Below are 25,000 nucleotides of genomic sequence, written 5' to 3' on the forward strand. Positions count from 1 at the left end.
CTTCGATTTCATGGCCCCCTTTCCTTTCCTACCCTCCCTCCCCCCCTCCCGGGGTTCGTTACGGCCAGGGGTTCTTTTGTGTTCCCCAAAATTGGACGTGATGGGAAGAATGACGCCGGTCAGGAAGAAGATAAGAAGATGAAGAGAAGAAGAAGAGAAGAAGATGAAGAGAAGGAGAAGAGAAGAAGAGGAGAAGTTAAGATAAGAAGATGAAGAGGAGAAGATAAGTAGATGAAGAGTAGAAGAAAAGATAAGAAGATGAAGAGAAGGAGAAGAGAAGAAGATAAGAAGAAGAGAAGGAGAAGATAAGGAGATGAGGAGAAGGAGAAGATAACAAGAGGAGAAGTTAAGATAAGAAGATGAAGAAGAGAAGATAAGAAGGTGAAGAGAAGGAGAAAATAAGAAGATGAAGAGAAGGAGAAGATAAGAAGATGAAGAGAAGAATAAGAGAAGATAAGAAGGTGAAGAGAAGGAGAAAATAAGAAGATGAAGAGAAGGAGAAGATAAGAAGATGAAGAGAAGAATAAGAGAAGATAAGAAGATGAAGAGAAGGAGAAGATAACAAGAGGAGAAGTTAAGATAAGAAGATGAAGAACAGAAGATAAGAAGGTGAAGAGGAGAAGATAAGAAGATGAAGAGAAGAAACGATAAGAAGATGAAGAGAAGGAGAAGAAGATAAGAAGATGAAGAGAAGGAGAAGATAAGAAGATGAAGAGGAGAAGGTAACAAGAGAAGAAGATAAGAAGATGAAGAGAAAGAGAAGATAACAAGAGAAGAAGTTAAGATAAGAAGATGAAGAGAAGAGGAAGATAACAAGAGAAGAAGATAAGAAGATGAAGAGAAGAAGAAAATAGGATGACGAAGAGAAGGAGAAGATAGGAAAATGAAGAGATGGAGAAGATAAGAAGGTGAAGAGGAAAAGATAAGAATATGAAAAGGAGAAGATAACAAAAGAAGATGATAAAAAGATGAAGAGAAGGAGAAGATAAGAAGACGAAGAGAAGGAGAAGGTAACAAGAGAAGAAGTTAAGATAAGAAGATGAAGAGAAGAGGAAAACAACAAAAGAAAAAGATAAGAAGATGAAGAGAAGAAGAAGATAGGATGATGAAGAGAAGAAGAAGATAGGATGATGAAGAGAAGGAGAAGATAGAAAAATGAAGAGGAGGACAAGATAATAAGAAGAAAAAGTTAAGATAAGAAGATGAAGAGGAGAAGATAAGAAGAAGAAGAGAAGGAGAAGATAACAAGAGAAGAAGTTAAGATAAGATGAAGAGAAGAGGAAGATAACAAAAGAAGAAGATAAGAAGATAAAGAGAAGAAGAAGATAGGATGGCGAAGAGAAGAAGATAGGATAATGAAGAGAAGGATAAGATAACAAGAAGAAGAAGTTAAGATAAGAAGATGAAGAGAAGGAGAAGATAACAAGAAGAAGAGAAGGAGAAGATAACAAGAGAAGAAGTTAAGATAAGAAGATGAAGAGAAGAGGAAAATAACAAAAGAAGATATGAAGGTAAAGAGAAGAAGAAGATAGGATGGCGAAGAGAAGGAGAAGATAGGAAAATGAAGAGAAGGAGAAGATAAGTAGAAGAGAAGAAGATAACAAGAGAAGAAGATAAGATAAGAAGATGAAGAGAAGAGGAAGATAACAAAAGAAGATAAGTAGATGAAGAGAAGAAGATAGGAAGATGAAGAAAGAGATGGAGAAGATAGGAAAATAACAAGTACAGTAACTTCATTATGCTTTTGTCGTGAGAGAAAAACCGGAGTGGGTCAAAGAAAAGGCTTCAAATGATACCAGGAAATTCGAAGCTAAAATAGTTTCCTTTCAACTCAAAAGACTTGAACTGACCTGTGAATTTCCCGAGAAAAAAGTATAAAGAATAATATTTATAAAATTATCCTTTTATTATGTTCATGGAAACGGTAAGATTATTATATTTCATCTTGTACAGGTATCTTACAGGTATTTGGTCGTTAAAGAAAGCACGTTAAAGTGTAGGGTTATTTAGCATATATAAAGAAATAGCTGCAAATAACAGAACACATAACACATATTAAAGCAAATTAATCTTTATTTATGCTAAATAACCGTACACTTTAACGTGCTTTCTTTAACGACCAAATACCTGTAAGATACCTGTACAAGATAAAATATGGTAATCTTACCCTTTCCACAAATATAATAAAAGGATAATTTTATACATATTATTCTTTACTTTTTTCTCGGAAAATTCACTGGTCAGTTCAATATATACAGTATATATATATATATATATATATATATATATATATATATATATATATATTTACACACACATATATATATATATATATATATATATATATATATATATATATATATATACATATATATATATACATACATATATATACACACACACACACACACATATATATATATATATATATATATATATATATATATATATATATATATATATATACATTTATACACATCAATTAAGTCCAGTTAGGGATGGCCCCCGAAAAAATAAAACAGCATACACCAAACCATTTATCCTTTAACAGCATACACATGGCTGTGACCTATGCAGAAAAAATCATGATATATTACGTCAACGAAGAAGACAGAGGTTCTTCATGAAAGGGGCCTCAACACCAAGTAGTAATAAACGTGCTAGGTATTCTATATACTATATGTAGCACATGCAGTATGTGTTAGGGGTGCTCGACACGCTGATGGTGGGCTACACCTGATCAGCATTTGACCCTCCTCTCCTTACACACCGGAACCAGGGAGGTCCAGGCAATGGATGCTGATGATTGCCTCTTTCTCACACGGTCGAACAGGTTGAGCTGGCCACACCTCGATCTCTAGACCCAGGATCCACTCAAAGTGGCTCATGTCTAGACCTACGATTTGATATTCGCAGACATCTCCACTAGATTACCATAAACCTAATATTGCTGTGGAAGTTTTCTACGCAGGGTACTCATCCACGCTTATGGGGAAGCAGCTTATTGATGAAAAATGAAAAATAAATAGAAAAATGAATAGAATGGAGCTTACCTCGTTTCCCAGGCCATGTAAACTCCAACGGCAACGAGAAGTCCCTTGTATACGTAGAAAGCTCCCAGCCACTCGCTCGTGTGCGCGCTGCGACAGACTTCAACCTGAGGAATATACATAAATTTTCAGCTTCTTTCTCTTTGTTTAATCTTATGTCTCATTCTTTTTATTTCTTCCTGTCGCTTTGTTAATTTATTTTTGTCTCATTTATTTCTTTGGGGATTTTTTAAAAGCGGTGATTATTCTCTCTCTCTCTCTCTCTCTCTCTCTCTCTCTCTCTCTCTCTCTCTCTCTCTCTCTCTCTCTCTCTCTCTCTCAAACGCAAAATAAAATCAACGTTTGGCTTTATTATTATATTCTTTCTGGTGTAAATGTGAACTGAATTTAATGGCGATATTTTGCCAAGTAAATCTTTTTTGTGTTTATTCGCCCACAACAGAACATCGTAATTACAATGCAAAAACTATATCCTTTTTTTATTGAAAAAACAAAAATACTGATGCAACATATAGTCTCTGTGTATTCATTCATACATTGCGTAATTATGTATGTTATTCAATTCTATGCATAAAAAACCTATATATACCTGTATTATTACATTCAAAAAATAAACTGGGAGGAAGACGTTAAACGATAAAAGATGAATTAAAATAAATTAGAATAAATTTCAAAATATAAATATACACACAAATTTTTTTTGATCACTCATATTATTCATGAGAGAGAGAGAGAGAGAGAGAGAGAGAGAGAGAGAGAGAGAGAGAGAGAGAGAGAGAGAGAGAGAGAGAGAGAGAGAGAGAGAGAGAATGTTCTACTTCGCAATTTTAATGTTCAAATGAACATAATATAATCTTTTGCCTAGGATGAGAGAGAGAGAGAGAGAGAGAGAGAGAGAGAGAGAGAGAGAGAGAGAGAGAGAGAGAAAGAGAGAATGTTTTACTTCGTAATTTTAAAGTTAAAACGGGCATCATAATAATCTTTTGCCAAGGATATGAAAGTGAGAGAGAGAGAGAGAGAGAGAGAGAGAGAGAGAGAGAGAGAGAGAGAGAGAGATGACATTCCTACTCAGCCAAGCTCATCCAAAACTTTAAACTGGTCTTTACAAAGCCAATTATGGTAATTATTTTACTTGAATTTTTTCATCGTTTTTTTGCTTGGAGTGGACGAATGAACTGACGGGGGGGGGGGGGGGGGGGGGGTTTAAAAATGGGGAAGGTGGAAGGGTGGATTCGAAATTGGGTTCTGTAGTTCACTGTAAGAATCTGAAATTTTTTTATTGGAAGTTAAAGAAAACTTTAATTCTAACATTACGATTTCTTTCTTTAATTGACTAGTTTTTGAAAAAAAATCTATCTCTTTAATATAAGTGAGTTATCTTTTTAATATGTTCTCTTTAAAATAAGTTCTCTTTTGAATAGTTCTGTTTAAACTAAGTTCTCTTTTAGAATAAGTTCTTTTTAAATTAAGTTATCTTTTAAAATAAGTTCTCTTTAAAAATAAGTTCTCTTTTAAACCAAGTTCTCTTTTAAAATAAGTTCTCTTTAAAATAAGTTCTTTTAAAATAAGTTCTCTTTAAATTACGTTCTCTTCAAGTTAAGGTCTCTTTTAACATAAGTTCTCTTCTAAAATAAGTTATTTTTGAAATAAGTTCTCTTTTAAAATACTTTCTCTTTAAAATTAGTTCCCTTTAAACTAATTTCTCTTTAAAATAAGTTCTGTTTAAACTAATTTCTCTTTTAAAATAAGTTATCTTTAAAATAAGTTCCCTTTAAACTAATTTCTCTTTAAAATAAGTTCTGTTTAAACTAATTTCTCTTTTAAAATAAGTTCTCTTTAAAATAAGTTCTCTTCTAAAATAAGTTATTTCTGAAATAAGTTCTCTTTTAAAATACTTTCTCTTTAAAATTAGTTCCCTTTGAACTAATTTCTCTTTAAAATAAGTTCTGTTTAAACTAATTTCTCTTTTAAAATAAGCTCTCTTTAAAATAAGTTATCTTTAAAACAAGTTCTCTTTAAAATAAGTTCTCTTTAAAATAAGTTCTCTTTAAAATAAGTTCTCTTGAAAATAAGTTCTCATTGTCGCTTCATCTTATATTCTTTTCCTTATCAATAACTTACCGATTTTGGAGAAATATATTTCAAAAATTAATTTTCACAGGACCTCTTGTGCAATCACCACCATCATTATATTTTTCCATTTTTGTGTTAACTATTAATTTTTCTTGGATCAATAAATATCATCAATCATCTATTTAAAGCTTTTATAAGTCCTATTGGCAATTAAACTTATAAAAGGCAATTTCATTACTCAGTAAAAAGTTATCTTTAAGGATTTCTTTCCTAATTTTATTGCAAAACCTACATTTATTGTCAATAAAGTTATTTTCAGGAGTTTCTTTTCCAAAGTTATTTCGTACGATCTTCAATCGAAATGAAAGTATTTTCAAATAATTATTCTGACGTGGTAATTAAACAGACGTTTATATATTGAAAATAATAATAATAATAATAATAATAGTTCTCAGCCATGTAGGTCTGGGTCTTCCAACTCTTCCAGGGCTAGTATATTATTAATTAATTAATTAAGTAATTAATAATAATAATAATGATAACAATAATAATGATAATAATAATAATAATAATTATTATTATTATTATTATCATTATTATAATTATTATTATTGTTATTATTATTAACATTCATAGTAATCACACTAATGATAACTATAATAATAATAATAATAATAATGATAATAATAATAATAATTATTATTATTATTATTATAAATAGTATTAGTAATCATAATATTGATAACAATAATGGTAAGTATTACTAGTAATAATAATAATAATAGTAATAATAATAATAATAATAATAAAAATTATTATTATTATTTATAGTATTAGTAATCATAATAATGATAACCATAATAATAAGTAATAATAATAATAATAATAATAATTATTATTATTATTATCATTAATAGTAATAGTAATTATGATAATTTAAAAAAATGACAAGCATTATTAGTAATAATAAAAACAATAATAATAATATTAATAATCATAATAAAAACAATAATCATAATAATAATTATTATTATCATTATCATTTCTATTATAATAATTATCAATAATGTCCAATCACCTCAACACGAATAAATCATGAGAAATCCATCAAAGGTTGGATGTCATTCCGTCAGATTAAACATTCACAAATAAGTATCAAATCAGAGTTAATTAACATTTGGAAAAATATTTTCATCATTAAATTTCTGTAAACATGACAAGCTTCCTTTTTTTTTATGTTATATTTACTTCTCTGCAATGTCAACTTGTAAGGCTTTGATCAGTTTATAAAGGTTTTATTAGTATTAAAATACGTCACTTATTATTATTATTATTATTATTATTATTATTATTATTATTATTATTATTATTATTATTTCGGTAGGAGACCCTCCTTCAAACAGGTGCAGTTGAATACTATTGCCTCATCGGCAGAATTCAATTTCTTGTCCAATTTCTCAATTCTACGGACAATTCTCTTTTCAGGGTTGCTACATTCACCTAGCAAGTTGGCGAAGTTCATCACTAGCAAGTTGGCGAAGTTCATCACCTGATGAACTTCGCCAACTTGCTAAGTGAATGTAGCAACCCTGAAAAGAGAATTGTCCGTAGAATTGAGAAATTGGACAAGAAATTGAATTCTGCCGATGCGGCAATAGTATTCAACTCCACCTATTATTATTATTATTATTATTATTATTATTATTATTATTATTATTATTATTATTATTATTATTATTATCAAAGTCAAGCTGTAACCCAAATCAGTAAAAAGTCTATAAAAGAGGAACGGCAAACATACATAATCAATAGGTGACAAAGCAGAAATTTAAAGATATTGAATAAATCCATTAACATAATCTTCATTAACATAGTTGAGATTGATATCATATTAAGAAATAGTAAAAATTACTCTTTCTATATTTCATCAATCTACACTTAAACATTTGCATTAATAAAACGGTAAATGCCTGGCAATATTTACTCCAGGATTATTATCGTTTTAAAAAACGGATTTATTGACGTAAAGGAGTGATATTGTGGTCACCAACTCGTAAAAGGTAATAACAAAGTAGGATACAAACTTCGGTAGCTGTATTTTACTGAAATGCGGCTGGGAACAGTATATTTTTTTACGGAGAATTTCGGATTAGAATTACGCTTTTTTTTTTTTTTCATCTGTGTACTCTTCCTGTGTTTCATCAATACAACTTTTCGTTTAAATAAAAAAAAAAATTAACATTTAAGATGGATCTTTAATGAAAATTATGGATGCGTTCTGTGTATTATATCCAATCAAATCACGGGGTTAAATTTGAAATAGAATTGTCCATATTAACCTATTAATTAAATTTTAGGGTTTTCGTTAGTGCCTTTAGCGTCTGCAACCTTACCATACTTGTGAGCTAAGGTTTGGGGGATTTGGGGGAGCCTATAGGTCTATCTGCTGAGTCATCAGCAGCCATTTCCTGCCCCTCCCTTGTCCTAGCTTGGATGGAGATGGTGCTTGGGCGCTGATCGTATAATATACAGTATATGGTCAGTCTCTAGGGCATTGTCCTGCGTGCTAGGGCAATGTCACTTTCCCCTGTCTCTGCCATTCATGAGCGACCTTTAAACCTTTAATGAGTCGGCTTTAACAAAAAAGACTTATACGGAAACTTGCAACAAACGTTGATTGCCTGATACGAGCGGCAACTGTTCACAAGGTACATAAACTCATGAAAAACAATCTGACCTTGAGTGAGTAGCGGCAGGTGATCTGATTTGTAAGTTTAGCTTCATGACAAAATGACGGAAAATAAGATATCATTTGAGTAACTATATTCTTTATGGAATTAAGACGATGTATATAGATTTACAGAAGAAACAGGAGGAAGGCCTAATAATTGCACTAGGAGAAAAGGTTAAAGACAGCCTGGCGAACAAGATGGAAAATAAAATAAAATGTGACTTTAGAATATCATGAAACGCCCTACATCAAAATTCTGGAAAACCATTTCATACATAAAAAAAATGTAACTAATTAGTGAGGCTTCACGATGAAAACAAATTTCGCAACAATTTTATCTGTGAGAATTTTTAATATCTTTATTCGAGTAGTTCTTATGAGGTAGTCGGATACTTTGGATAGTCGGCAAGATTTATAAAGAAAAGATTTCATTAAGAAAACATTCAAACATTCAGAAAACATTCAAACATTCAGAAAACATTAAGAAAACATTCAAATATCAAGAAAAAAATTCAGAAAACATTAAGAAAACATTCAAACATTCAGAAAACTAATATTAAGAAAACATTCAAATATCCAGAAAACTCTGTGATAATGAGCGAGTACCTTGGAGAACAACTGCGAGGTTTGAAGTATGCACTCCAAGAGAGAAAGACACGCTGGAATTTCGCGAATTTTCTAATAGGCAGAATAATAAAAATAATAATAATAATGAGAGAGAGAGAGAGAGAGAGAGAGAGAGAGAGAGAGAGAGAGATCTTCTACTTTACAATTTTGAGAATTTTCAAAGGGCAGAATAACAGTAACAGAGAGGAGAGAGAGAGAGGAGAGCGAGAGAGAGAGAGAGAGAGAGAGAGAGAGAGAGAGAGAATATTACTTGCCTCATATCTCTCCCATCCATCCATGAGTGATAGAGACCATGCAAAAAGGGTAAACGCGCCTTCCATGACTTACTTGAGGCTGATACACTACGCCCCCTCTCCTCACTGGATCTCTCCAGAGTCAGATTGTGCAGGTGGCGCCTCATCGGGTCGACTCCGACCCAAGCGCTCACTATCATCACGTCGACGGCCAGCAACACCATGATCAGCGTTATCAGCTGCTTATCTTTGAGCAGCTGTTGGGAGAGAGAGGGAGGAAAAGAGTAATTAGAATCTTTTATTGATGCAGATAATTTTCCAGCATTGATAAGAAGGCAAGTTTTTGTAATACTAGTGGACGTGACCTGGTGATGGTCAATGTCATACAAGTATCCTGGACTAGGATTCGAATAGATACTATAGTCTTTGAGAAATTTCACCTGGGGCTCTGATCCCGAGGTTGTTAAAGAGAATCCAGGCTTTAGTGTATTAATATATATGGCTTATTTGAAATAAGAAAAACACGTTTCAATGTGCAAAATCTATCATATATATATATATATATATATATATATATGGATAAGTGGTTCGGTACAATGCTGCAGATATCAGTAGCCATTTTCGACACTTTGGCAATGACTCACTAGTTAACACTGCTTCAAGTGGCTTAAAGCTTCTTCTATCTAAATATTTAGCCATCAATGTTGACGGGTCACGGTACACTAGTATAAGTAGTAGTTAAATAGATAGATCGATAAGTATCTATCTATATATATATATATATATATATATAAATCTATCTGGCTTTGATACCAACCCACCAATAATTGCAGTTCATCTTCATGTCTATCAAAAATGATTCCTCTCTCTCTCTCTCTCTTCTCTCTCTTACCCCGAATTGTACCAATTGATTCTGACACATCACTCTGCATCTTTTTTAATTTGAACAAAAGCTTGATAGCACTGCGGGTGTTTCGCTTCAGTCTCCCCCCCCCCCTCCTCTCTCTCTCTCTCTCTCTCTCTCTCTCTCTCTCCCCCCCTCTCTCTCTCTCTCTCTCTCTCTCTCTCTCTCTCTTCTCACGACCCCTGAATTGGACGTGAATGAAATTCCAGTAACGCAAGGCTTCGTTTTCAATCTATTAAATACGAGTTACAGTTCATGCTTCCAGGGGGAGGGGGGAGGGGGCTTTCCAAGGGGAAGGGCTTTCTTTTCTTGCTTCTTTCTTTTTTCTTTCGGAGCTTAAATTCATTTGGCATCTGCAGTGATCGGGTTGATTGAGGCCATTGAGAAAAATGTGACACGTGTATCATTCACACATATACAAACACACTGACACAATATATATATATATATATATAATACATACATATATATATATATATATATATGCTGTATATATAAATATATATATATAATGTATATATACATATATATATATATATATATACTGTATGTCTATATATATATATATATATATGAATATATACAGTATATATATATATATATATATATGTAGATATAGTGTATACATACAGTATATATATATATACTATATGTATGGGTATATATATGAATATATACAGTATATATATATATATATCTATATATAAATATATATATATAAACTGTATATATATAAATAAATATACACACATATATATATATATATATATATCACCATGATCAGGAAAGTTGTACTAGTCAGGGCCATCCAAACTTGGTTGGTTTACTTTGAGTAATCAAATGAAAATCTCCCATCATCACCAATCCGCACTAGCCAGCGTGGCGATGAAGACTGGCCAAATCCCAGAAATGAATAAGGGACATGAGTATTTCAAGTTCAACTCCTGATTATTAAAAGTTAAACTCCTGAGTATTTGAATTTAAACTCATGAGTATTTCAAAGTTCAACTCAAAAGTATTTCAGATTAAACTCCTAATTATTTCAAGTTACACTCCTGTTCATTTGAAATTTAACTCCTGATTATTTCAAGTTCAATACATGAGTATTTCAAGTTCGACTCCTGAGTATTTCAAGCTAAACTACTGAGAATTTCAAATTAAACTCCTGATTATTTTAATCTAAACTCAAGAGTATTTCAAGCTAAACTCTTAGTATTTCAAGTTCAACCCCTGATTATTTCAAATTAAATTCCTGAATATTTCAAGTTCAATTCCTGAGTATTTCAAGTTCAACACATGAGTATTTCAAGTTCAATTCCTGGGTATTTCAAGTTTAATTCCTGAGTATTTCAAGTTCAATTCCTGAGTATTTCAAGTTCAATACATGAATATTTCAAGTTCATCTCCTGAGTATTGCAAGTTCATCTCCTGAGTATTTCAAGTTCAATTCCTGAGTATTTCAAGTTCAACTCCTGAGTATTTCAAGTCAATTCCTGAGTATTTCAAGTTCAATGCATGAGTATTTCAAGTTCAATACATGAGTATTTCAAGTTCATCTCCTGAGTATTTCAAGTTCAATTCCTGAGTATTTCAAGTTCAATTCCTGAGTATTTCAAGTTCATCTCCTGAGTATTTCAAGTTTAATTCCTGAGTATTTCAAGTTCATCTCCTGAGTATTTCAAGTTCAATTCCTGAGTATTTCAAGTTCATCTCCTGAGTATTTCAAGTTCAATTCCTGAGTATTTCAAGTTCATCTCCTGAGTATTTCAAGTTCAATTCCTGAGTATTTCAAGTTCAACCCCTGAGTTGTTCAAGTTCAATTCCTGAATATTTCAAGTTCAATTCCTGAGTATTTTCAAGTTCAATTCCTGAGTATTTCAAGTTCAACCCCTGAGTATTTCAAGTTCAATTACTGAGTATTTCAAGTTCAATTCCTGAGTATTTCAAGTTCAACACCTGAGTATTTCAAGTTCAACAACTGAGTATTTCAAGTTCAACACCTGAGTATTTCAAGTTCAACAACTGAGTATTTCAAGTTAAACTCCTGATTATTTTAATCTAAACTCATGAGTATTTCAAGCAAAACTCCTTAGTATTTCAAGTTAAATTCCTGAATATTTCAAGGTCAACTCCCGAGTATTTCAAGTTAAATTCCTGAATATTTCAAGGTCAACTCCCGAGTATTTCAAGTTAAATTCCTGAATATTTCAAGGTCAACTCCCGAGTATTTCAAGTTAAATTCCTGAATATTTCAAGGTCAACTCCCGAGTATTTCAAGTTAAATTCCTGAGTATTTCAAGTTAAACTCATAAGAATTTCCAGTTACACTAATAAGTATTTCAAGTCAAAATCAACTTATTTCAAGTTAAGCTAATAAGTATTTCAAATCAAACTCATAAGTATTTAAAGTTAAACTCATGAGTATTTCAAGTCAAACTCATAAGTATTTCAAGTTAAACTCATAAGAATTTCCAGTTACACTAATAAGTATTTCAAGTCAAAATCAACTTATTTCAAGTTAAGCTAATAAGTATTTCAAATCAAACTCATAAGTATTTAAAGTTAAACTCATGAGTATTTCAAGTCAAACTCATAAGTATTTCAAGTCAAACTCATAAGTATTTCAAGTCAAAATCAACTTATTTCAAGTTAAACTAATAAGTATTTCAAGTCAAACTCACAAGTATTTCAAGTTAAACTCATAAGTATTTCAAGTTAAACGAATATTTAAAGTTCCACCCCTCATTATCATCAAATAGAGGTTCATGTGATATAATCGGCATCATGAGTCAATGATTAAAGAATTCTCTCAACATAACGTGTTGCCTTTTATAATCTCTGAAATTCAATTGTCATTTCATTTTTCTCCTCTTGAGCATTTTTCTCTATCTTATTCCTGATTTTTTCAGCGCAATAGTTTCTTTTTCCAACTTATTTCAAAGGAAAGAAAACGTTGACTATTTTTTCACAATTACTGATTTTGATTTTTATCCAGAAAATCAAATCCTTGATAGTTTTATTCTTGTTGGAAATTTTAACTTTGTCTTCAAACAATAACAAAACCTTTGATAAGTCTTGACGACGTTTATGATGGTGATAAAGATGAAGTTGAATTTTTATAGTTTATGTAGGAAATATTTATTCTAATGTTGTTACTGGGCTTAAAATAATTTATTTTTCCTTATTTCCTTTCCTCACAGGGCTATTTCCCCTGTTGGGGCCCCTGGGCTTATAGTAGCATCCTGCTTTTCCAACTAGGGTTGTAGCTTAGTTAGTTAGTAATAATAATAATAATAATAATAATAATAATAATAACAGAATAGTGAAAGATATATCTACTATTGTTATCATCAATATTTCTATCATTATCATTATTTTTAATATTAAAATTCAAGTAATTATAATCGAGAAAAAAAAAATGCCGAGACCAAAGGAAAAGCAGAAACTCTCTAAAAAAAAAAGTGAATTATAAAAAAAAATTACCAAATGATACCAATGACAGAGAGAGAGAGAGAGAGAGAGAGAGAGAGAGAGAGAGAGAGAATTTTTTAAATGGAATAGAATAGATTATTATTCAACTGACTTTTAAAAAAGATATTCAAACATGACCTGATGCATTTGTATAATTAAGGACGGATATTGATTAAACTAACGATGATGGTGAAAATATAATAATAAAATTAATCGCCGTGAAATATAATCTATTTAACTATACTATTTAATAATCAGGAAATAATGATTAACACAAACTGGTCTTAGAGAAGAATGTTAAATTGGAAATGAAAAATTTTGCAAAGAAATAAATATAGATTCAGGCCATGATAAAAGCATAAAATAAGGAGGAACAAAGAACCACAAACAAACGCGGTTGACAGAGAGAGAGAGAGAGAGAGAGAGAGAGAGAGAGAGAGAGTATCATTCCATATGGAAATGTCCTCCCGTGAATTGTCCACATTTGTTTGTGTGTATTTGAACAGAGACCTCTCTCTCTCTCTCTCTCTCTCTCTCTCTCTCTCTCTCCTCTCGATCAAACAGCAATGCATTCATCGATATTCGGTGGCCGTGCAACAATGCGGGTCCGCTGCATTGTCCTTTCGAGGTTAACGAGGTATTCCCGGTTCCTCATCATCGGATTTGGTCTATGGACGACAGCCACGGATCATCTAATATAATGGGGAGGGGGGAGGGTGGAGGGGGAGGGTGGAGGGAAGGGGAAGGGGAGGGGGGAGCCGATGGGGGGTAGGAGGGAGAGGGAGAGGGACAGTGATTTGAATGGGGGAGCCGGTGGGGGGGGGAAAGAGGAGAGGGAGAGGGGAGGGACAGTGATTTTAGAGGAGGGAGCAGGTAGGGGGGGTAGGAAGAGAGGGACAGGGAGGGGGGGGGGGCAGTGATTTAGAGGGGGAGCCGGTGGGGGAAGGAGGAGGGAGGGGGAGGAACAGTGATTTGGATGGGGGATCCAGTGGTGGGGAAGGAGAGGGAGGGGGAGGGAGAGGGACAGTGATTTGGATAGGGCACCGGTGGGGGGAGGAAGAGAGAGGGGGAGGGAGAGTGTTTTAAAAGGGGGACCTGTGGGGTAGGAGGAAAGGGAAGAGGAGTGGGGGAGGGGACAGTGATTAGGAGTGGGGAGCCAGTGGGGGTAGTAGGAGGGGGAGGGGAGGGGCAGTGATTTAGATGTAGGAGCCGGTGGGGGTAGGAGGAGAGGGAGGGGAGGGGCAGTGATTTGGTTGCGGGAGCCAGGGTGGTAGGAGAAGGAGGGGAAGGACTGATTTGGAGGGAGAGCCTGGGGGGTAAGAGAGGGAGGGGAAGGGCAGTGATTTAGATGAGGGAACCGGTGAAAGGGTATGAGGAGATGATGTTTGTGGATTACGGAGGGGGAAAAAAAGAGTGAAATGCCATAATAGAGTGGTTGGTTAATAGGATGAAGAGGTGAAAGAAAATAAATGATGTAGAATGTGAAGACGAATAGGACGAGCAGGTGATTGATTGATTGATTGATTTAAAGTTTTCAGGCATCCTGACATCTAAGGTCATTGACGCCGGTAACATTTAATTTATGTATACAAAAATAAAAAATAAAATAAAACAAAAAATAAAAGAGTATTCAATTAGAATAATAAAAGTTGAATGTCATAAAAGTTAAATATTTTTCAGAAGACCTGCTTCTGAAATAAATCTAAAAATGCCACTTGCATGGTAGGACACATCATTTCCAAGATTCTTGGCAAGGATGAACCTGCCACCCTCACCTCGAGCCTCAAACAAATATCTATTCCTTAAGTTGTTATAATTGGGGCATTCGGTCAACAAATGCCTCACTGTTAGAGGTACTAAACAGTCGTCACAATACGGTTGGTGTTGGCCCTTCAGCAGAAACTCGTGTGTCAACCGAGTGTGACCAATACGGAGACGACAAAGAGACGTCTCCCATTTTCGGGGCATCATATTATACCTCCAAGGAGAAATGACATTTGTTACCTCTCGCATTTTATTCCCATCTAGGCTATCCCATTGCTGTTGCCATTTATTGCAAACCAATTTCTTGATGTCAGGGAAGAAATCATTACAGGGAATGGGATACCTTCTTGGCAGCAACTCGGATGCAGCCTCCTTAGCCAGTGAATCTGCCTTCTCATTCCTGGACACACCTACATGTGCTGGAACCCAACAAAATTGAACTGTTATACCTCTCCGTCCAGTAAGGAAGAGCCATTCTAAAATCTTTAAAACTAGAGGGTTATTAGAATTAAAAGCTTCCATAGCTTGAAGGACACTCCTTGCATCACTAAAAATTGTAAAATTACCCTCCTTCTCCAACGCTATTTTCTCAATAGCGGTTAATATGCCATACAGTTCGGCAGTAAATATGGAAGCGGTCAGAGGAAGTGCACCTCTACAATTAAAATCATTACTGTGTACTCCAAATCCAACGCCAGCATCAGATTTGGAGCCATCAGTATAGGTAAAAGTTGATCCTCTATGTTCTTTAACATGTTCATTAAAAAGAGACCTGGCTTCTAGGTCTGACATATTCTTCTTATCTCCAATAAAATATTTACAAAATGATATCTCTGGTAACTTCCATGGACGCGTTGATGATACCTTGAATGGAAGTACCTTATTTCTAATTATATCCAGACTATTTAATAATCGTTTCACCCGAAAGCCATAAGGTTGAGGAGATTTTGGGTGCAACTCCAAGTATGATGTGTGTCTTACAAGGCTTGCAGTCTGAAAGGCTAGAGAGTTAGGGAGTCTTTGCAATCTAAACCAATACCGAATACTGGAAGACATTCGATAAAGGTCTAGAGGTAACTCTCCAGCATCAACAAGGAGACTTGGGATAGGCGAGGTTTTAAAAGCTCCTGTAGACAATCTAATACCTGCATGATGTATCGAGTCTAATATTTTTAACCGGCTTGGGGTGGCTGAAGAATATATTTCACATCCATAACTAATTTTGGAGAAAATCAAGGCCTTGTATAATTTTAAAATAGTATTGCGGTCTCCCCCCCCCCCAGGATGTATGGGACAATACTTTTAAGATATTCAGAGCTTCAACACATTTAGCTTTTAACGCTTTTAAGTGAGAAACCCATGTAAGCCTACAATCAAATATCAAACCTAAAAATTTAGCTTCTCTTGCACATGGTATCCGTTGACCTTTAATGTATACATCCGGGTCTGGATGTACTCCCCGGATACGACAAAAATGGACAATGGTAGTTTTACTTGTCGAGAACTTAAATCCATTCATGTCAGCCCACTGGATAATTTTATCAATAGAGAGTTGGATTTTTCTCTCAACCATTGCCATTCTAGTGCCAGCAAATGATATTGAGAGATCATCCACAAATAATGTTGAGAGAACATCCCGGGGAATGACTGAGGATATCCGAGAAAATAAGTGATGAAAGAAAGAGAATGATGAACAGGGTAAGAGAGAGAGAGAGAGAAAAAAAGGGGGATAATATCCAGATGATTGATTGATTTGGAGGTGTCTGGCATCCTGACATCGAAGGTCATTGACGCCGATATCGTCTGTTATAAATAAGGAATAATAGAATATTCAATTTAAAACAATACAAGCCAAATTATCCTTATAAAAGTTAAATAGCTTTCAGAAGACCTGCTTCTGAAATAGATCTAAATATACCGATAGCATAGTACGACACATCCTACCCAAGAATATTAGCAAGGCAGATCCTCACCTCGAGCCTCAAGCAGATCTATTTCTTAAGGTGCTATAAATGGGGCATTCGGTAAACAAATGCCTCACTGTCAAGGATAACACACGGTCGTCGCAATATGGCACGTGTTGGTCAGTCAATGGAAGATGATAGATAAGGTGAACAGACAAAGCAAATTGAAAAAAGAAAAGAAAAAAAAGGAAGACGATGACTAAGGAGATAAATGAAACAGAAGTGAAGGAGTTAATTGGGAGACGATAATAATGCACAGGGATAAAAGATACAAAAGATAATAGGGAGTTATGTGTGGGAAGGATGGTCTAAATAGTAGAGATAAAAAAATGGTAGTTAAGTGTTTTAAAAAGGACAAATCATAGGTTAAACCAAAGTTTGCTAACGAATGGAGTAGGTGAACCTAGATTGAAATTTGATGTTTAATAGCGTCAACATAAGAACAAAAGAGAAGTGTGTGTGTGTGTGTGTGTGTGTGTGTGTGTGTGTAAAGAAGGGAGGAATAAAACGTGAAGGAGAGTGAGCTTATCACAAATTAGCATAGCAAATGAGACGTTGCTGTAAACAATTGAAACAATTTAACATGATGGATTGAAATTAGATTCTAATAAAAAGTAGACGAATTCGGAATTTGCTTGAGTAAAACAACTGATTCACAGATCCAACTTCAGTTTTAGTAACTATATTATCATTTTGTTTAACCGATTTGAATTCAAGTTTCGTTTTAATCAAAAGATCTTAATTCAAGTATTATTCTGCATAAACCTATTGACTTCAGATTTTGTTTTGATGAAACAAATCCTTGTCAAATTTTGTTTTAATCTATCAAATTCCTGTCAAATTTTGTTATAATTTAACCAATCCTTTTCAAATCTTGTTTTTATTAAAGATGTCCGATTCAAATTTTGTTTCTATTAAATAGATTTAATTCGAGTTTTGTTTTTATCAAGTAAATTTAATTCAAATTTTGTTTTAATTAAATAAATTGAATTCATATTTTGTTTTTCTTAAATAAATTTAATTCAAATTTTGTTTTCATTAAATAAATTTAATTCAAATTTGTTTTTATCAAATAAATTTAATTCAAATTTTTTTTATTAAAAATCAATTTCTAATTTTGTTTTTATTAACAAATCCTTATATTTTGTTTTAACTAAAAGAAAGTTATTTTCTTTTAATCCATGAAAATAATTAGAAAATGATCTCAATTCAACGAGCTGTGTTCAAATTGTTTAAACAAAACAGTATCAAACTTATATTTCAAAGTCCTCATTGAAAATCATATCATTATAAAAAATGACAACTTATCTGATAAAAACACTAACTCAATAAATGTTTTCTTTATAAAGAAATGAGAAGAGAAATATCAAACGAGGTAAAAAATGAAGATTGAAAACGAAGCAAGGATAGAATTTTTGAGAAAAGGACAATGGACGTCGCAATTATGCAAGAAAATCGTATTTGAAGAAAAGCGTAGAATGATAATTAAATTTGAGAATATAAAATCATCATCATCATCATCTCTTTATATGATTGTTGACGCAAAGGGCCTCGGTTAGATTTCGCCAATCATCTCTATCTTGAGCTTTTAAATCAATTCTTCGCCATTCATCATCTCCTACTTCACACTTCATAGTCCTCAGCCATGTAGGCTTGGGTCTTCCAACTCTTCTAGTGCCTTGTGGAGCCCAGTTGAAAGTTTGTTGAACTAATCTCTCTTGTGGAGTGCGAAGAGCATGCCCAGACCATCTCCATCTACCCCTCACCACGATCGCATCCACACACAGCACTCGAGTAATCTCTCTTATAGTTTCATTTCTAACCCTGTCCTGCTATTTAACTCTCAATATCCTTCTCAGGCCTTTGTTCTCAAATCTACAAAATCTGTTAGATATTGTTTCACTGTCACACCACAACTCAAGTCCATACAGTAACACCGATCTCACTAAACTGATATATAGCCTGATTTTTGTATGTAACACGTAAGAAAATAAAAGAAATGCAATAGAAAAAGTCTAAAAGCGAAGGAATAATTCAAAACAACGAGTCTCTTTGTAACTATAATAGAATCTCTCTTATACTTATTTCTTGGAAGTCGAGGGAAACGCTATATTCGAAAAAAAAGGGTTTATGATCAGACTTGCGTAACAATTAATAGGGGGCGGGGTCTATGAACAAACCAAAATGTTCAGAGAAAAACTTGAACAAAAAAGTGCTTTTATGAAAGGCAGAAAAATCAGTCACCGAAGACTTGATTAATTTGACGCAGTGAAATGCCAACGACAAAAGACTTTATATTTACGTAATAATGGAAAAAAATACAAAACCTTATGATTATATTAATTATAGTTGTTATTATAATGACAACTACAATAATAATAATAATAATAATAATAATAATAATAATACCAATTATATCTATCATTATGTAATGGCTATTTTTAATGATGATAATAATGATTATGATATTGATAATAATAGCTAACAAAAAACAATAATAATGGATTTTTTCATGTTTGGGTAACGAGCAAATACTAATAATTAATTTTCAAACCAAGTTTCACCACATTTCTGTCTATTGCACAGTATCCAGAGGTCCACACCAGACCTCCAGCGAATATTAACTCGCAAATTTACGCGTGTATTAAGTACAAGAGCCCGTGCTGACATAAGGCCCCCTTAAAATAAACAACATACCTACAGTCTCAGATTGAACAGAATCACATGTGTAAAAAAAAAAAAAAAAAAAAAATTGTAATCCCATTGGAAATAGACAAAAAAAATAATAATACATCTAAAACCATCAATATTTATGAGTCATATAAATCACATCAATAAAACTATTAATATTTATGAGTCATATGAATTACAACTATAAACTCAACAATATTTATGAGTTATATGAAATCGGTGAATAAAAAACACCAATATTTATGAATCATATGAATTACACCAATAAAACTATTATTATTTATGAATCCTATGAATTACATCAATAAAACCATCAATATTCATGAGTCATATGAATTACATCAATAAAACCATCAATATTCATGAGTCATATGAATTACATCAATAAAACCATCAATATTCATGAGTCATATGAATTACATCAATAAAACCATCAATAATTATGAGCCATATGAATTATATCAATAAAACCATCAATATTCATGAGTCATATGAATTACATCAATAAAACCATCAATATTCATGAGTCATATGAATTACATCAATAAAACCATCAATATTCATGAGTCATATGAATTACATCAATAAAACCATCAATAATTATGAGCCATATGAATTATATCAATAAAACCATCAATATTCATGAGTCATATGAATTAAATCAATAAAACCATCAATATTCATGAGTCATATGAATTACATCAATAAAACCATCAATAATTATGAGCCATATGAATTATATCAATAAAACCATCAATATTCATGAGTCATATGAATTACATCAATAAAACCATCAATATTCATGAGTCATATGAATTACATCAATAAAACCATCAATAATTATGAGCCATATGAATTATATCAATAAAACCATCAATATTCATGAGTCATATGAATTACATCAATAAAACCATCAATATTCATGAGTCATATGAATTACATCAATAAAACCATCAATATTCATGAGTCATATGAATTACATCAATAAAACCTTCAATATTCATGAGTCATATGAATTACATCAATAAAACCATTAATAATTATGAGCCATATGAATTATATCAATAAAACCATCAATATTCATGAGTCATATGAATTACATCAATAAAACCATCAATATTCATGAGTCATATGAATTACATCAATAAAACCATCAATAATTATGAGCCATATGAATTATATCAATAAAACCATCAATATTCATGAGTCATATGAATTACATCAATAAAACCATCAATATTCATGAGTCATATGAATTACATCAATAAAACCATCAATAATTATGAGTCATATGAATTACATCAATAAAACCATCAATAATTATGAGCCATACGAATTATATCAATAAAACCATCAATATTCATGAGTCATATGAATTACATCAATAAAACCATCAATATTCATGAGCCATATGAATTACATCAATAAAACCATCAATATTCATGAGTCATATGAATTACATCAATAAAACCATCAATATTCATGAGTCATATGAATTACATCAATAAAACCATCAATAATTATGAGCCATATGAATTATATCAATAAAACCATCAATATTCATGAGTCATATGAATTACATCAATAAAACCATCAGTATTCATGAGTCATATGAATTACATCAATAAAACCATCAATATTCATGAGTCATATGAATTACATCAATAAAACCATAAATATTCATGAGTCATATGAATTACATCAATAAAACCATCAATAATTATGAGCCATATGAATTATATCAATAAAACCATCAATATTCATGAGTCATATGAATTACATCAATAAAACCATCAATATTCATGAGTCATATGAATTACATCAATAAAACCATAAATATTCATGAGTCATATGAATTACATCAATAAAACCATCAATAATTATGAGCCATATGAATTATATCAATAAAATCATCAATATTCATGAGTCATATGAATTACATCAATAAAACCATCAATATTCATGAGTCATATGAATTACATCAATAAAACCATAAATATTCATGAGTCATATGAATTACATCAATAAAACAATCAATAATTATGAGCCATATGAATTATATCAATAAAACCATCAATATTCATGAGTCATATGAATTACATCAATAAAACCATCAATAATTATGAGCCATATGAATTATATCAATAAAACCATCAATATTCATGAGTCATATGAATTACATCAATAAAACCATCAATAATTATGAGTCATATGAATTACATCAATAAAACCATCAATAATTATGAGCCATATGAATTATATCAATAAAACCATCAATATTCATGAGTCATATGAATTACATCAATAAAACCATCAATATTCATGAGCCATATGAATTACATCAATAAAACCATCAATATTCATGAGTCATATGAATTACATCAATAAAACAATCAATAATTATGAGCCATATGAATTATATCAATAAAACCATCAATATTCATGAGTCATATGAATTACATCAATAAAACCATCAATAATTATGAGTGATATGAATTATACAATATAACCATTAGCATTTATGACTAAATGAATTAGCAGATTCCAACTCGGTGATTCCAAATCCTTGTTATTGTGAAGTTTCAATGATTCCAATTGAAGATTCCAAAGGAAGTAAGACCATTGTCAGTATGACCATCTAATGAGGTATTACTCTCATCCTTCGAAGAAAACAAAAACCTCAAGGACGCCATTGTAACAGATGGATGGTTCCCTAAGAATATTTAATCGCACAACAAAGAATAATCAGAAAAACAAACAAAGAATAATCGGAAAAACAAACAAAGAATAATCGGAAAAACAAACAAAGAATAATTCGCAAAAACAACGAAATCTCATATTCCGCTAACTGGTCTTCCGTCTCTACTTAGCAGCGTGGAGTTCACGCACAAAGAATTTCCTTTATATTAATGATGATGATGATGATGATGATGATCATCATCATTATTATTATTACTTGCTATCCTACAACCCTAGTTGGAAAAGCAAGATGCTATAAGCCTAGGGGCCCCCACAGGGAAAATAGCCCAGTGAGAAAAGGAAACAAGTAAAAAATAAAATATTTTAAGAACAGCAACAACACCTAAACAAACATTTCCTATATAAACTATAAAAAAACTCTAACAAAACAAGAGGAAGAAAAATGAGATAGAATAGCGTGCCCGAGTGTACCCTCAAGCAAAGGGTATTTTACAATATTTAACTGTGTAGACATTGATCTTCTCCAGGTTTCTGATGTCTTAAATAATACCCTGTTAGCTCAAGTCCTTGTCTATAAACTCAGTGTATAAACAGTAAGTTTCTAATGTCATCAGGGCAACTGGGTCACAGTTGCCTCTCCCGCTTCCCTCATCTCCATTGGACCCTTCAAGGATCAATGATCTGTCCTGTAGTCTGTCCATCTCCACTTTCCGTATTTTCAGAGATGTATAAATATCAGTTATTTGTAGGAAATCATCAATGTATGGAGACTCTTGAGGATTTATTCATTCTTGTATTGTTCCCATAATCAATATTGCTCTTTGAATGTTTTGTTTAGATATCGGTTTTATCATCATATTGCATTCAATGTTGGTATTGATAATACAAACATATTCACACACACACACACACACACACACACACATATATATATATATATATATATATATATATATATATATATATATATATATATATGTATACATATATATATATATATATATATATAATATAAATATATATATATATATATATATATATATATATATATATATATATATATATATATATACGTACACATATACTCGTATATATACAAAGATATACAAAAATATCCACCAAAAGAGGAATTTAATATCGACTTCAACCTTGGATATATATTATCAAGGTAATACGCCGTCAATAGGCGTAGGAGGAGATAATGATGATGATGAATACGGCTGAACTCAATTTTATATTCAATTTGTCTTATATTTGTATCAATGAAAGTCCTGTGCGTTAGTGACACGCACACACACACATATATATATATACATATAAATATATATATATATATATATATATATATATATATATATATATATGTATATATATATAATATATATATATCTATATATATATATATATATATATATATATATATATGTATATATATATAATATATATATATCTATATATATATATATATATATATATGTATATATATATATATATATATATATATATATATACATATATATATATATATATATATATATATATATATATATATATATATATATATATATATATATATATATATATATATATAGTGTATTTGAATGTATGAGTGGATGTACATTATCTCCTTGTATATTTATATATATATATATATATATATATATATATATATATATATATATATATATATATATATATACAGGTGTGTGTATAATGAAATAAATTTGCAAACTTAAAACCACAAAATACGATTGTATCATTCACGAGTTAATCTGTACAACCCTGCAATGTAACTCAAACAATAAACTCACTCGAATCCCAAGATTTACTAACGAAAGCCTCTTTTCTGGGTCCTTAGGAGTATTAAGGCAACGAGTCTAAAGTTTTAAAAAAGAAGCACAACTTGGGTCCTCTTCCAAGAAGCTCCCGTCCCCACACTGACCTACACTGTTAGAAAAAAAACCGTATTTTTATCGGACATTCTCCGTAATTTTTTTTTTTTTACTGTTTTCAAAGGTATTTCAGTGAAATACAGGCGACCGTAATTTTACCTTACTTTGTTATTAGGTTTTCCGGGTTGATTACCGTAATATCACTCTATTACGTCAATATAACCGTTTTTAAAAGAGTAAAAATCCGGGAATAAATGTTGCTCTACTTTTACCGTTTTTTAACACTAATCTTTAACAGTGCATGTAAGACGAAAAGAGGAAATTGCAAAGCAGGCAAACTCCAGTCTCTCTCTCTCTCTCTCTCTCTCTCTCTCTCTCTCTCTCTCTCTCTCTCCTTTTGAAGGTTGCACAGCCTGGAGATAGCGCAACGAGATCGTCCTTTGTTCACGACGTTGCCACCACACACCTACTGCTCTGCCGGGTCTTCATCTTGCTCAGGGCAAAGGCTGGTTCGAATACCTCATTCGCTTAAGGAAATGAGCCTGACGACGATTGCTAAGGTTCTGTAGTCTTTCTTTGGGATGTCTCGATATCTATTTTGGGAAAAACGTTTTACGAGGGTCTTTGAGAAAATGGTTTTTGTTTTTTAAGAGGCCCTTTTTATATGCTAAGAGTTAAATTACGAGTAAGTAATAACATATTATTATTATTATTATTATTATTATTATTATTATTATTATTATTATTATTATTATTATTATTATTATTACTAGCTATGCTATACCCATAGACGGAAAAGAAAGGTGCTATATGCACAAGGGCTCCAAAAGGGAAGAAATATCCCAGTAAGTAAAAGAAGTAAGAAAATATATAAACTAAAAGAGAAGTAGGGAAAAATTA

General features: G+C 31.9%; 2 protein-coding genes across 2 annotated transcripts in view; one reads left to right on the plus strand and one right to left on the minus strand.

Moving 5' to 3' along the window:
- Window positions 1–3,172, minus strand: part of LOC137648564 (gamma-aminobutyric acid type B receptor subunit 2-like) — a 24,079-nt gene extending 20,907 nt beyond the window's left edge. The window contains exon 1 of the mRNA XM_068381477.1: window positions 3,054–3,172. Within this exon, the coding sequence (XP_068237578.1) occupies window positions 3,054–3,172 (119 nt within the window). The remainder of the gene's footprint in view (window positions 1–3,053) is intronic.
- Window positions 1–25,000, plus strand: part of LOC137647862 (uncharacterized) — an 854,937-nt gene that overhangs the window by 758,051 nt on the left and 71,886 nt on the right. The gene's annotated exons all lie outside the window — the stretch shown is intronic.

The sequence above is a fragment of the Palaemon carinicauda genome, chromosome 10 (genome assembly GCF_036898095.1).
Source record: "Palaemon carinicauda isolate YSFRI2023 chromosome 10, ASM3689809v2, whole genome shotgun sequence".
Classification (NCBI taxonomy): Eukaryota; Metazoa; Arthropoda; class Malacostraca; order Decapoda; family Palaemonidae; genus Palaemon; species Palaemon carinicauda.